The sequence below is a fragment of the Populus euphratica genome, unplaced genomic scaffold (assembly GCF_000495115.2).
Source record: "Populus euphratica unplaced genomic scaffold, PopEup_1.0 scaffold924.1, whole genome shotgun sequence".
NCBI lineage: Eukaryota > Viridiplantae > Streptophyta > Magnoliopsida > Malpighiales > Salicaceae > Populus > Populus euphratica.
Window position 1 is genome coordinate 133,447 of NW_011500465.1, and position 14,513 is coordinate 147,959.

At 31.5% G+C, this 14,513-nt stretch overlaps 1 protein-coding gene and 1 long non-coding RNA gene across 3 annotated transcripts; one reads left to right on the forward strand and one right to left on the reverse strand.

The window, feature by feature from the left end:
* Positions 1-1,114: 1,114 nt before the first annotated feature.
* On the reverse strand, positions 1,115-8,659 carry LOC105114869 (DNA repair protein recA homolog 3, mitochondrial-like). Of its 2 annotated transcripts, none has more exons than XM_011011576.1 (8): positions 8,576-8,659; positions 8,279-8,336; positions 7,861-8,078; positions 7,426-7,513; positions 6,926-7,098; positions 6,382-6,528; positions 2,693-2,824; positions 1,115-1,920 (listed from the first exon to the last, which is right to left on the reverse strand). In XM_011011576.1, exons 1-8 carry the CDS (start codon positions 8,618-8,620, stop codon positions 1,531-1,533), a joined length of 1,251 nt encoding a protein of 416 aa, XP_011009878.1. In that variant the 5' UTR covers positions 8,621-8,659; the 3' UTR covers positions 1,115-1,530. The 2 variants fall into 2 exon arrangements, with proteins under 2 accessions (XP_011009878.1, XP_011009877.1); XM_011011575.1 differs by having other exon boundaries at positions 6,917-7,098; positions 8,576-8,603.
* On the forward strand, positions 8,269-8,766 carry LOC105114868 (uncharacterized). The gene is made up of 2 exons (XR_840229.1): positions 8,269-8,339; positions 8,576-8,766. It is a non-coding gene; the product is annotated as an uncharacterized LOC105114868 (long non-coding RNA).
* Positions 8,767-14,513: the final 5,747 nt, after the last annotated feature.

Below are 14,513 nucleotides of genomic sequence, written 5' to 3' on the forward strand. Positions count from 1 at the left end.
GCTGAGCTTGCAACTACGTGACGGTGACAGACATAAAAGCACTTCTCAACAAGAATCGAATCAAACAAATGTTAAATGCACCAGTCAGGAAAGTCTACTAAATAGCCATTTACCTCTTCGTCTTCATTGGGAACAGAACAGTCATCAACTACTGGATGCTTTATCTACAACAATCTTGCCAGATTCCATCTCCTCCAAGATTTTAACAGAAGACATTTAAAAGTTCATAAAAAAATGTCATTTCTTAACTCAGTTATTTGCCATATCCATATGCATCAAAGCATCGTCAACTAAGAGCGGAAAAGGAGATGTACAAATGAAGAAGATAGTTCAGCAGGAAAAAGAAAAAAGAAAATTGACAGCCCAGCTGTTTGGGCCAGCCCAAAAGGCTGGGTGATTGTCAGTTTAAAAATAGCATGCTGTCTGGACCAAGCCCAAAAGGAAAGCCTTCTCTTGTTCTTTAGGCCCTCAACAACTGAGCTTCGTCCCCACCACTCTAGAACCGAATCGCAATCCCCTGCAAATTCCTAGAAAGACCATTGATTGGCAACCACCACAATGCAATGTTATGACCTTCAACAAAGTTAATATAATATCGTACTTTCTTGTATTTATAAATGAATTGTGAGTGTTTCGTCTGCTTTTCTTCTCAGTTACTGTTTCCTATTTAACAATACCATGACTGTATATTCACAGTACAATGTTTTTCCTAACACTTTCAAGGTGTAATATAATGTTCTAAATTGTATGTACGGCTTGATTAATTTATCAACAGATACAGATAGCTTGAATATATTATCAAACAAGTATTAGAACAGTATAAGAAGGTTTTGTATTTTAAGACGTAGCTGAATTTGTTTCCAAGTCGGATTTCCATGAAATGAATTTAAAGGTACTAAGTTGAGATATAATTTAAGAGCTCGGGGCAATACCGGATTGTGCGATCACCGATATTTATAGCCGACGGAGTCATGGCCGACAGTATGGAGCAGAAACCACGAGGAAAAGGATTTATTTGCTAGCATGGACGCCATTTTCATCTGTTCCGACCAACTCTGATGCCCTAGCCTCTTAACAGTTAAAAAAGCACCCGCGTAAAACACAATGACAGGGATGCATTGAATAGGATACTGCGCTGGATTTTTAATTACTAAACAAATTAAAAAAAAAAAATTGGCCCCATTCACAGACATAATTTAGGTGTACATTTCATGAAATATGGCAATCGCCATGCATTTTCAGCAGTAGCTCATCTAGACCCGCAAAACTTTGATCCATTCTAGAACCAAAACCTACACTGACGATTAAAAAGTCTCAGCTGCGGCACAATCACAAACCATGTGTCCTGTCACAAGCTTGGGCAGTTTTTAGTAATAATAAACCTGATGCCTTCCGAATCCTTCAATTTGTGGCCACTGGAAATGCTGGTGCTGTTGATGAGCAGGAGATGGGATGGCAGGACTCCATAGAAAACTGGGCGATGCCATGGGATTTAGCAGAATAAACCTCCATCTACAGTTCCGAGGTTGTTCATGTATATGCTTCAGCTGCGGCAAGTACTTCTTCATCGGTAGAATCTGGGATGGTTTCTTGGGTTGGTTCTCCATCTGTAGTCTCATCTTTCAGTTCCTGATCATTCTCAGCTTCAAGTAGCTTCTCCCTGAGCTTCATCATAAGCTCTTCCTGGACATCATCATTATGAGCTAGATACTCCCTCAGTGCTTCCTTGCCATGGTACTTGCGACCATTACAGTCATAAAATGCACCATTTTTCTTGATGAATTTGTGTTTCACTGCCAATTCTATGATCTCCGATTCACGACTTATTCCCTTGCCAAACTCAAGCTCAAACAGAACAGTTTTAAATGGAGGGGCAAGCTTATTCTTCGCTATCTTCACTTGAACTTGAGTTCCTGTTGTCTGCAAATGAAAAACAAAGTAAGTATCAACACTTTGACACAAAGAAGACAAAGTGATGCGAACCTCTGTAACCAAAAATGTATAATTGATGAGATTTAAACCTAATAATCTAGAATCTGCACGTCTTGCTTCCCCCACCCCATCCCTTCACCATTTCTGAACAAAAAAACAAAGAGTAAACCAGCTTCAATCCAAAATATAGACAGTTACGAGATCCGAAGACAATGTATAGTCAAAAGTCACTAGATCCGAGGTCATTCATCTCACTTGTTTACTCATCTTGAATGAGACATAAACCAATTGTCAACAACAATCTTCTAAATGTCTTCATGGGTGACTAAGCATGCAGAGGTGGTTAAAACAAACAGATCTCAAGCCAAGAGACAGTGAGGTAACCGACAGTCACTTCCAGAAAACTCTCTGTAAAAAGATACACTGATTTGCAAAATAGAGGAATCCATCCCTCCCTTCTCAATTCCTTTGTCAACCCTATATTTTTCTGACATCATAGATCAAGCCTGTATCCCATTCAAGCAAAAGCTTACACCAGCAAGTGTCTTAAGCTTTGTTGCATGTCTGGCACCTTGTTTGAAAAACAATGAACAAGACCAGAATCAAAGCCAAGAATATATTGTCTAAAGGAGCCCAAAGCAGGGTGGAGCTAATGCAAATTTAGTCTATTTCACCTAGTGTCGTAATTAAGTATCACAAAAGTTCCTCATCTTGACACGGTTTCAAATTCACAGGTTGAGAAAAAGATAAACAGCCATACCTCTTCTCCCTTCTTGATAAACCCTACCCTTCTTATGTTTAGGCGTACAGAAGCATAGAACTTCAGAGCATTACCACCACAGGTTACTTCAGTGGGCCCACCAAATCCAAAAGTTGAAAGCTTTGCTCTCACCTGTTGACAGATAAAGTTAACGAACCAAGCATTATACATACACACATACACGCATCATATTGCAATAAATTCTGACGGTGCCAGTATAATTTCATGCCATTACTAGCACAGCCAGTCTCAATTCCAATTACAATGGACTAATTATCAGCACACTAATTTATAAATGGATCCAAAATTCATATCCAGAATCATGGAGGCATTAATATCAGAAAAGGGTAAGCTCGATATTGACTGCTTACTTTTGACCATGCTACCAGGGCAACAGAAGGGAAGGAATTAAATTACACGTCAAAGAAAAAGATACAAGAAAGAATACATAACGGGGAAAAAAAAAAGGGAGAGAAGAATACTCTAAAATCTGAATAGATTGATAAAATAACAAAGAAAGTCTATATATTAAACCTAGCACCCTTATTTATACATAGTTAAAGCCCTAGATCCTTGTAGGGATAGGATTTCTAGTCTTGGGCTCCAATTAAAATAATTTAACCTCCAAGGAAATACTTTAAAAGTCAGATGCTAATCACACGACCCTAGATTAATTAAACATCCTCAATATCATAAGCAAAATAGAATAAATTATAAATACAACTCCTGCATCATTCTCTGTGAGTAGGAAGAAACCCATCCTTGGACCAAAACCATTCTTGCCTCAATCTCGTGTGTCCAATCAAGAATTGCCAACCCATTTTCTTTCTTCACTCCCAAGTGTACAACAATTCTAGAAATTAGCTTAAGTTCCTCCATAAAAAAGCTTGCACCAGAAACAACTACTGGTATTTTTTTTTTCTCTTCCATCAATTTCCAGAGTAATGAATAGCAAAGGTTAACTTGCTTCATCAATATGTGTTGTATCCATGTATCCTTTGTACAATTCTACCTCTGTGATGATATCAAACGTGTAATCAAAATAACCAACAGTTTAAATCATCGTATTTCTTTTGTTGAGCAACTTTCATGTTCTCTTTACACTCGACAACTAGTTTTTCAATGAGGGCATCAATGTGAAAAGGAATTGAACTAGCTTAAGAGTCTCAAATCAAATAACTTGGGTCCTTAACCTTTGACCTATCCCTCTTATCCATAGCTTGCTTGAAAGACAAATAGCTTGTCCTTGCCTATTGGCTGGGAGTTTATCTAGCTATATAGACTAAAAGTAGTGTTGGTCTTTCAGTTAGAAAGGGTCAACACAGTAGAAGCGTTTTTCCATTTAGAAATTTTTTTAAAGTGCCAATAGATTTAGTACTATTCTTGGTCCTCTCTAATACAAGCTTGCTCTCTTATGCACTTGCCTCAGATAACTATTAACATTCTTTAGGCCCTTCTAAATTAGCACAATCAGATCAGAGGAAGAAATGCAAAGGACAAGAAAATCCAACTCAGTCTTGTCCTATTAGTAGAACTACTACTAGTCTTCTAAGCTTGTTAGTTATTTTGTTATCATGCTAGGTAAAAAGGAAACCTTAATAAAGACTAGTTTATAACTACTGTTAGCATGTTAGCTCACCAATAGTACTGATAGAAAAGATTAGGGGCTTCTTAAGCACAATAAGAAACTCTAAAGATGGAAGAGACAAAAATAAAGAGGACTCCCATTCGACGCTAGAACCGGATGAGCTTATGCAATTGGATAGACAGAAAGCAATTATCATTTTTTTTTTCAAAGGTAAGTAAATATATATCAAATCAAAAAATATACAAGGCTAGAGAACCAGCATGTTCATATACAAGATTTACAAATGACGGAACATACTCCCTCAACCAGTTACCTGACAATGGTTAGATAAGTAGAATGCAATTATCCTTTCACAAACAAGAGATGGTTGAACTTCAACTAATTCACTAGTTTTCCCAACCTTGTCTGATATCTTGTTAAGAAACTGAACTTGAGCCTAACTGCCTTTTAACTAGTGCCCCAGCTGCAACTCTTTGGTATACTACTGAAAATTAGCTTGCCCAGGCTTGACAACTCCTTTGATTTGCTTGCTAGAAAGAACATGGCTTTCAACTGATTTACTCCTTGCTTTGGTACATTATAACGATTCCATGGATAGTTTTGTTTGACATCATGATGAAGGACATAGCTTACGACTATTGGCTTTGATCATGCAACTAGGCATTTGATTTGGACAATCCACAATGATTCAAACACTTTGTCGCATCTTCAACACGGATTCAGTGAAGATCACAGAAATCTCCTTTGTTGCCTACTGGTGTGTCATTTATTAACTTACCTGACACAAGCCCAAAGGTGTTGACTAATACCTCTTCTTCACATGAACCCATTCTAACTAATCCACTCCTACTAACACGAAGGGTAAAGGCATGCCTCATCCTACTTTCACTCTACTGTTTCAATGATAGCTGGATTGTTGAGTTTTATGCTATTTCTATTTTCCCTAGATCTCCTTGTTCTGTTGAATCTTACAATTCAGTAAGGATTTGATTTGATTTGATTTGATTCAATACAATTCATTGAGCTTTACAAGTCCTCTCGAATAGAAAATTGAAATAAAATGCATAATTTTAAGAGAGGTGGTAAGAATAGGAATGCTAAGTCAAGAGGTCATGTATGTCAACATGTAAACAATCTTCTTCAATAAATATTTCTACTAGAAACTTAAATGAATTATAAATTATATTTTCACAAAAAAAGAAAACAGTGAAAGCAAGAGTGTCAAGGACAAGGAACTACAAAGATGACATCAATGTTGGGGAAGAACAAGATTATTCAGTCTTTAGACTAATCAAGTAGCAATGAACAATATGTTGAATTTTGAGACTTAAGTAATTAAATGACTAAGAAATAAAAATTTAAATGACAAGATTTACTATGTTATTTATATTTTATTAATGTCATTATCATTTGTTACTAAATTTTATGATTCACAATCCCAAAAATGGACCTTTTTGATTCACGAGTCAAATCTCAATTAGACAGCCATTACACACAAGTTCTGGCCAAACCCTTGAACAAGCTCTAATGTAGGTCAGCCACCACAAGCATCAATTAGGACTACTAGGAACTACAAAGATGACATCAATGTTGGGACAAAAAAATTACATTCATGTACAAGCTCAAATTAGTTAATCATTACATTCATGTACAAGCTCAAATTCATTCAAGGAGGTAGTAAACGAAACTTCTACATTTTTTTGGCAGGATAATAAACTTAAGTCCAACTCACTTGATTTTAATTTGAACAAACCAAGCCTGAACAGTATAATACTCAACTCAATTACAATCCTGGCACGCAATTATTTTACTCTACTGAGCCAAATTGACAGCCTGAATGAAAACTCATACAAGAAGTTTCTTTGATTGGGACAAAAATCCATTTGGCATGACATCTGGACCAGATTTGGTAAATGACCAATCTTTAGTTAGTTTTGAATGCAAATAACTGCTGCGTCTTTTAAGCCAGTACCTAAAATGAATGTACAAATACATCTTTTATAGTTTCACGGTAAATCAGTTTCAATCTCCTATTATATATATATATATATATATATAAAACTAAACCTAAAATGATAGAACTAATACTTCAAAATAGCACCTGATTGATAAAGATCAGAACAGTCTGTGACTGTGATAAAGAGTGGCTCAGTTTGCGAAGTGCCTGGCTCATTAATCTGGCTTGCATTGCCATATGAGCATCACCCATCTCTCCATCAAGTTCACTTTTAGGCACAAGTGCAGCTACCTGTCATTATTCACAATAGAAAAATAAAAACAAGACTTAATTCCAAACTGTAGTCTGAAATTCAATGGTATGGATAATTCTAAACAAATAAACTTTAACCAAGCATTGATGTCTAATACATGTGCGTTCGCGCTATCTGCAGCAAAAGCTGCAGGCATAACGGTTAACACAACTCTACTAAGATGATAACCCTTAAATAGGACATATGAGAGGGTGAGTAAGAGGGGGGTGGTAAAGGGAATGAATTATCTTACCAAGTATTACATTATACAAACACTGATTCATTGAATACAAGAAACTATAACCACAAAGCCTTATCCATTGAATACAAGAAACTTTAACTAAGAGAGGACTTGATAACATGTAAGATTACAAGCCAATAAAGCACCTTACTTACACTATCAACAACAACGACATCAACAGAACCACTCCGGATGAGAGTGTCCACAAGACTGAGAGCTTGTTCACCACAATCAGGTTGCGAAAGAAGCAAGTTCTCAGTGTTCACCCCAATAGCCTTAGCTAATGATGAATCAAGGGCATGCTCAGCGTCCATAAAAACACAGTAACCTGCAAAGAAGTAGACATGTTAATGCCATGGAAGAATTGAAATCGAGTCCTTGACAATTCAGCAAAATTCTTTGACTTAAAATCCTCTGAAACAATTTGCAGTATCCAATATTCTACGTATGTTACTGGAGAAAGATTAATACTTGAATCTTTTTCTGAACTTGCTAATAAAATAGCTTGACAACTTAATGACGAATGGTACAAAAATTGACATGTCATGTCCTTACTTTATATTTTCATTATAAATAATTTATTAGTTAGTCCTAACAACTAGCTACTACTGGCATAAGAATTAAAAATAAATCTTGTAGGCATTTAAGAAGTAACCTCCTTGCTTTTGTGCTTCAGCAATTACATGTAAAGCAAGAGTGGTTTTCCCAGAAGCCTCCGGACCAAAAATCTCGACCACACGACCCTGTTGAAATCCAATTTCAATATGTAATATGCAGCACAAAAAAAAAAAAAAACACGAAACTGTGGGGTTTGATTCTTGTTTGCATTAAATATATGGAGGTTCAGAATTCACAGAACCAGAAATGAACTATCAACTCCAACCCTAAACATTCAGTTAAAGCACAATAAACTCAAAATAGATCTCCTTACAAAACTAATACACTTTTAAGCTATTTCAAGGGATAAAAGTTGCAAAACAGTAACCAGTCAAAGCATTTTTTGTTTAAGAAACTTTATGCGTTGCAAAACAGAGTATTGTTAACAAAAACAAAGCAACAAAATGCTTGAATGAAAAGTGTTCAGTCAAACCTTTGGAAATCCACCACATCCAAGTGCTATATCAAGAGCAAAGGAACCTGTAGACACGACCGGAACATTTTTGGGAGCTTCAGAGTGGCCAAACCACATGATAGATCCCTTTCCGAATTGACTAGTAATTTGATCAAGGGCTTGTTGTAAAGCCAAATCTTTCTTTGACGTATTTTCTTCACCAGACTCGCTTCCATCTGACTTGGATTTTCTTTTACCTTATCAATAATGGTTTTAAATAAGAAAAAAAGGTAGACATTTGTTACAAATCCACAATGTAGCCTGAAAAATGAAAAAAAAATAAATCCACGCCATTATTGAGTGACACGGCTTGTTAATTACAATTACAGAATTACTCATATGAACTATAAACTCTTAAGTTTCAGTATAACTTGTCCATTTCATCAACTTTCAATACCTTTTGTAGCAAAATTGCGTGTCTGAGAAGAAGTTCCCAGCACAACTCTCCTTAGTCCCTGATATATATATATACATATATATATATATATATATATATAAGTAATTCATTAATTAATACACGCAAAACAACCCTGTTTAAACAACAAATATAGAATGAAACATGGAGAGTTCCACCGAAAAAAAACAAAAAAAATCAAGCGTATGGATAATAATACTGAACTAGGTGAAACGAGCAGTAGTAAAAATGATCAGGCACCTTAAATAAACATCAAACAGAAATGTAGAGATAAGGTACCTCGGGAACAAAAAGAGCGCGTCTCAGAGTAACAAGCCTCGCCATGGAAATTAATTTTTTTTCTTTTTTTTTTGGTTGGCGGACTGTAATGGAAAAAAGAAAGAAGCGAAAAGGAAGAGTAGGAATATACTTACTTATTATTGCATGCCAGAAAATAAAAAATAAGACAGAGTTAAGAGAATTTTAGAAAATGGAAAGATTGAGGTTCTGACTTCTGAGTTCTGACTCTGTGCCCTCTTTTTAGGGTTTCAGAGTTTATTTCCCGCCATTGACTTTCAGTGAGCTCCGAGCAAGCTTGTTTATTTCTCTGTTTTGAAAGTATTTTTAAAAACATTTAATTTTTTTTATTTTTTATTTATTTTAAATTAATATATTTTTAATATTCTCAAATCATATATTAATATCAAAAATAATTTTAAAAAATAAAAAAAAATATTAATATATATATATATATATGTTAATACAGAAAATTAGTTACAAAATAACTTACAACCACGATATCAAACAAATTATCCTTTGTTAACCGATGCTTCTCTTTCCAAGTAAAAGGTGCTGGGTATCTACAGAATTAATTAATCTGCTTGTGTTTTTTTTTTTTTGCTAGTTTATATATTTTTTTAATTAATTTTATATAATTTAAAATTAATAATTATATAAATTTTTAATATTTTTAAAATTTATAAAATTCCAAACTAATAATTTTTAGAGAATAAATATAAAATTTGATCAATTAAATCACACCCCTTAAAATTATCTGTTTATCTAGAACTTAATTAATTAAATTATTTTTTTTCAAGTTAAATAATTTACTTGTGTTTTTAAAATTACTGATATTTATCAATATATTGTTATTATCAATATTATTTTGTAATACTTCTCATCATGAAACTTTATTTTTGTATTTTATTTTTATAATTTAAATTAATAATTTTTTAATGATATTATCATTTTGAAATATTAACTTTAAAAATTTTAAAAAATAAAAAATATATTATTTTAATATATATTAAAAAATACACTTTAAAAAATATACACTATCATATTATATAAAACATTTTCTTCATGTTATAATGGGGTTTTATTTTGTAGCCCTTTCGAAATCAATTTTTGCTTTAGCTTTCCATGATTCTGTACATTTATTTCTCGTCATGCTACAAGAAAAATTAAGGCATCATAATAAAACAAAGGAAAAATGTTTTTGTTGCTGCTGAATGGTAATTAAGCATGATAATACTTGAGTGATAGCTTTCCGTAACTTCTGCTACTGCTGCAAATGCTGCTACTTGAGTTGTTTTCGTTACCATTGAAATACTTAGGCAACCTTTGAAAACCGTAAAACCGTGTTATTTAGAAATTTAAATTTTGTTATGTTAAAATTAATTTTTTATATATGTTTTGAATTGTTTTAATATGTTGATTTTAAAAATAATTTTTAAAAAAAATATTATTTTAATATATTTTAATATATAATTTATTTAAGATTTTAAAATTTGTTTTTATTATAATTTTACATTGTAATTTTTAGATAATGTAAAAAATATATTTTCGATAACTTTGGGAGGAAACTTGTAAATGTAACATTCCCAAAATAATTGAATAAAAAAACATATTTATACTTATTTAAGCCATTTTTTTTAATTTATAAAATTTTTGATAGAGTTTCCCATATATTTGAAAGTTTTAAATTATCAACTATATCATGTTACTCTTGTATATATAATTTCAAAACATGATCTAATCATTTTAAATTTTACCCCACATCAATAATACTCTTCATTTCACTTCAACTTTTATAATTATATTCATAATTAGTTACACAACCTAAAAAAAATAAAATATAAAATATAACCATCCAAGTTATAAAAACAAGGTAGTAATAATTTGTTTGTTTATGTCATGCATAAAAGAAATTAGAGTTTATAAGTCATTAAATATAATTAAATAAAATTACAATTCATATTAAAATAGAATACATTACTTCTAGTTTATAATAATACAATAGGATAAATAAAAGACTACTAGTATAATGAAGAAGGCTCTATAAGACAAATATAATTATTATAAAAATACATTAAAAATAGCAATGGTTAATCTTTTAAATTATCAATTATACATCCTTATTTTATTTCTATTTAATAATTATAACCCTTTTATTTTCTTCGTATTTAAAACCTTATTAATGCTCGTAATCTTACCAGCATTATTGTCTCCCTTACCTGAAATCAAATAATTAGAACTAGAAATTTATGTTGATATCAATATATCCTATTGATATCATTACTTATCCTGATTAAGAATAACTAATTAATTTAAATACAGAGATACCTCTCTAAGAAGGAGTGCAATAAAATTATAAATATGCTTTAAAAACAAGTACTTTAGATACTTTATCCATAATTAATTTAGATATGTAAATATATTTTTGGATATAAAATGATAATACAAAAAAAAAATTCATTCTTTCAACTATATCATTTGATTAAACAAAAGGATATAAACTCATGAATCTACTACTCTGTATAGTGTTGTAAGCCATCTAAAAGTTTATTTAATACTGAATGTAATCAATTTAATACCCAATGATAATTTAATATTATTTTGCTGCATCATTTATCAAATAATTAATTTCTTAATATACAAGTTATCTTTGCAAATCAATATCATTAGCACAATTTTAAGGACATATTAAAATCATCTTTAGCATAGAGCTGACATTTATTATATTTCTAAATCAATTAGCTTCTCCAATTATCTATTAATCATAACACTAATCTCATTAATTAGATAATTAGTTTCTTCAATTACCCATTAATTAGGACACCAATCTCATCAACTAAGGAACTAAGGAACTAGTTTCTCATATCGTCTACTATTCAAGATACTAATCCTATTAATCAAGAAATTCATTTATCTAATTGTCCATTAATCAAAACACTAATCTCATTAACCTAAGAATTAGTTTCTACAATCGCTCATTGATTAGTACTTAAAAGTGCATTTTTATCATGGTTTTATATCATCATTTTGCACTTGAAGTATCAATAACTCCTTAACTAAAATATGTTTTATAATAATATATCTAAAGAAGCCCGAAGTTGTCCTCCAGCCCGAAAACTGTTCAGTATTTTTGCCATATATAGAGTTCTAAAAGTCTAAATGAGCTGAATTTTTTACACAAGAAAGCTGAGACAATTGCCTACAACTTTCATGTTTACAACTGGCTCCAATTTTGACGTTATCAATGACGTTTTGGGCAGACAAGAGAAGATAAGGAATGTCACCAAGTCAAGAGTTGGCCACCCACTCATCAATTAGTCATCAAATCAATAGTTCCCAATTTTGGCCTATAAAAGGAGGCATTTGCCATGCATTTAGGCATCTTGGTTTCCAGATCAAGATCATGCTCTTCCTTTCTCTCTTTGTATTTTTTGTAATGTTTATGCTTTGCTTTCATTAATATCAAGTTTATGCCTTTCATTTCCTTTCCTTTACTTAGTTAACTTTTATGTTCTTATTTTGTTTATCTATTTTGCTTTCTTTCATTATGTCTAGCTAAGTTAATTATGTCAAGGTGAAAAGGTTACACTAATGGTGTAAGAATAAGTATAATGTAAACTTAATATGGACTTTAATGTTTGATACTAACATGTTTTATATTTGTTATCTTGTTCACTCTTTAATACTTTGCTTGTTAAATGACTAATCTTGATTTATGTTGTATAACACTTGGTACAACAAATGCTTGGCACTTTCATAGCCCATAATGTATGGTATAACCGACACCTGAGCTATGAAAGGAACTTGATTTGTTGTTAACATAAGTTATAATCATGAATGCTTGACGAGATTTACAAGTATTAGCATTAATTGAATAAGATGACTAATGTAATCATGTTAACAATATATAATCTGATTGGAACCTCCTTTGTGTGTGGTTTCCAATTCAATAATAAGAGTTTATACTATACTTGTTTGATATACCATTAGTGGAACCTACATCAATCTTTTCGTCGTGTCACTCATTAACTAGGGAATTAATTTATCCTATTGCCCATTATTCAAGGTACTAATCCTATTAATTACAAAATTAGTTTCTACAATCGCTCATTAATCAAGGTACTAATCTCATTAACTAGGAAATTAATTTCTCATATCATCCACTATCTAGGACATTAATTCCATTAACTATGGAATTAGTTTCTTCAATTACCTATTAACCACAATATTAATACCATTAACTTGAAAATTAGTTTCTATAATTACTCATTAACTAGAATACTAATCTCATTAACAAGGGAATTATTTTCTCTAATTATTTAATATTTTTCAAATAAAAATCAAGATACGACTAAAGAAAATTGCAATTACAATTTAACTAATATTGTAGTTTTAAGGTGTCGAGCACCCATATAATATCTGAGTGTGTGAAATGATCCCTTACTATTGATAAAGTCTCACGACCTCTCCTATACTAGTAGAATCAATATATCATTTGCTACTCATCACCGTAAAGGTTAATTTCATTCTCTATATAGATTTTGAATTCTCAATTTAATTGCATTGAAAATTATAAATTCTGGTCATGTATAAATATTTGTTTCTTTGTATTTGCAATTTGATCCTTAACCTTACATTAAGTGTTTCAATCATAATTGATAAATAAACATATTATGCTAAATTACATCAAACAATTTTCATCTCCCTTAAACAAACCTAAAAGAACAAAAAAAAAAACTAAGAAAAGACCAAAATACAAAATCATGTCAAAACTGGACAGTAGCCAACATGGTTTAATGATTTTGAGAAATGGTTTGATTGTTTTTTAAATCAGTCTAATCATTTCTCAAAACAGCTAGATCATTTCTGGTTCTGGAAGTTTTTTATCTTCTTTCTCTATATAGCCGAATGCACCAACATGAAATGAGTATGAGTTTTTTTCTTCAAATTTATATAATTTCCTACTTGCCTAATCTTTATTCAAGCTTCAAAACTTGTTTCTAACAACATATACTCCTACAACCATCATATACACAAGGATTCATCTAGGTCCATACTACTCAAAACATTTAATAAACCCAAATATGTTAAGTTTTCACAATCAAACTCAATAGAAGTTGTTCTTACTTTGAAATAACAAGGAATAAAAAGAGAAATAGAAAGAACAACAACTTCTCTTCATTAACAATTTCCTCTCATTCCAACACCAAAATGCTTCCTCTAAGCTTCAAACTCTCTAAGACACCTAAATACCTCATTTTAATCATTTAATAACTCTTTTAATCACCATAAATGAGCTTTTTGTTGAAGATTTCATCAAGAAATGAGAAAAAGAAATCAAGGAATGCTAAACCTTGTTTTTGTTTTTACAAGCTCATGGCAAGAGAGAGAATAAAAGGGTATTTATAATGTCATCTTCTTGTTAAATACACATTGGCCCTTACCATTTTGTATTTATATATTGACCCCTATTGGTATTACCTATTATATTTTATCCCCATGAAGTGTTTCTTTCTAACAATTTAGTACTATATTCACTCTTTAAGTTTCTTTAATTTAATTTAATCTACTTTATTATCAGGATAAATTTTTTTATATTTTACTAACTTGGAAAAATTCTAGTCAGGAATTTACATTTAATCTAATTGAATATGTTATCTTTTAGTTTAGAACTTGACTAGTATTCACACTAAACTGCAAGTGCGTATTATTTTTCTAGTAAAATATTTAGACGTTGCAAGAGCATTTTATTTAAAAAGATAAATCCAATAACTCGGGTTATAGTCCCGACCAACTAAATAAGTTGGCTTGATTTGAATCATATGAAAAAAAATAAAATAAGTAATGATAAGAATATATATATTCAATGAATGCATACAAAGTTTCCTCAAAATTTCTTCTAGGAGGTGGAACATAAGGAGGTGCATATCCATGATAATTT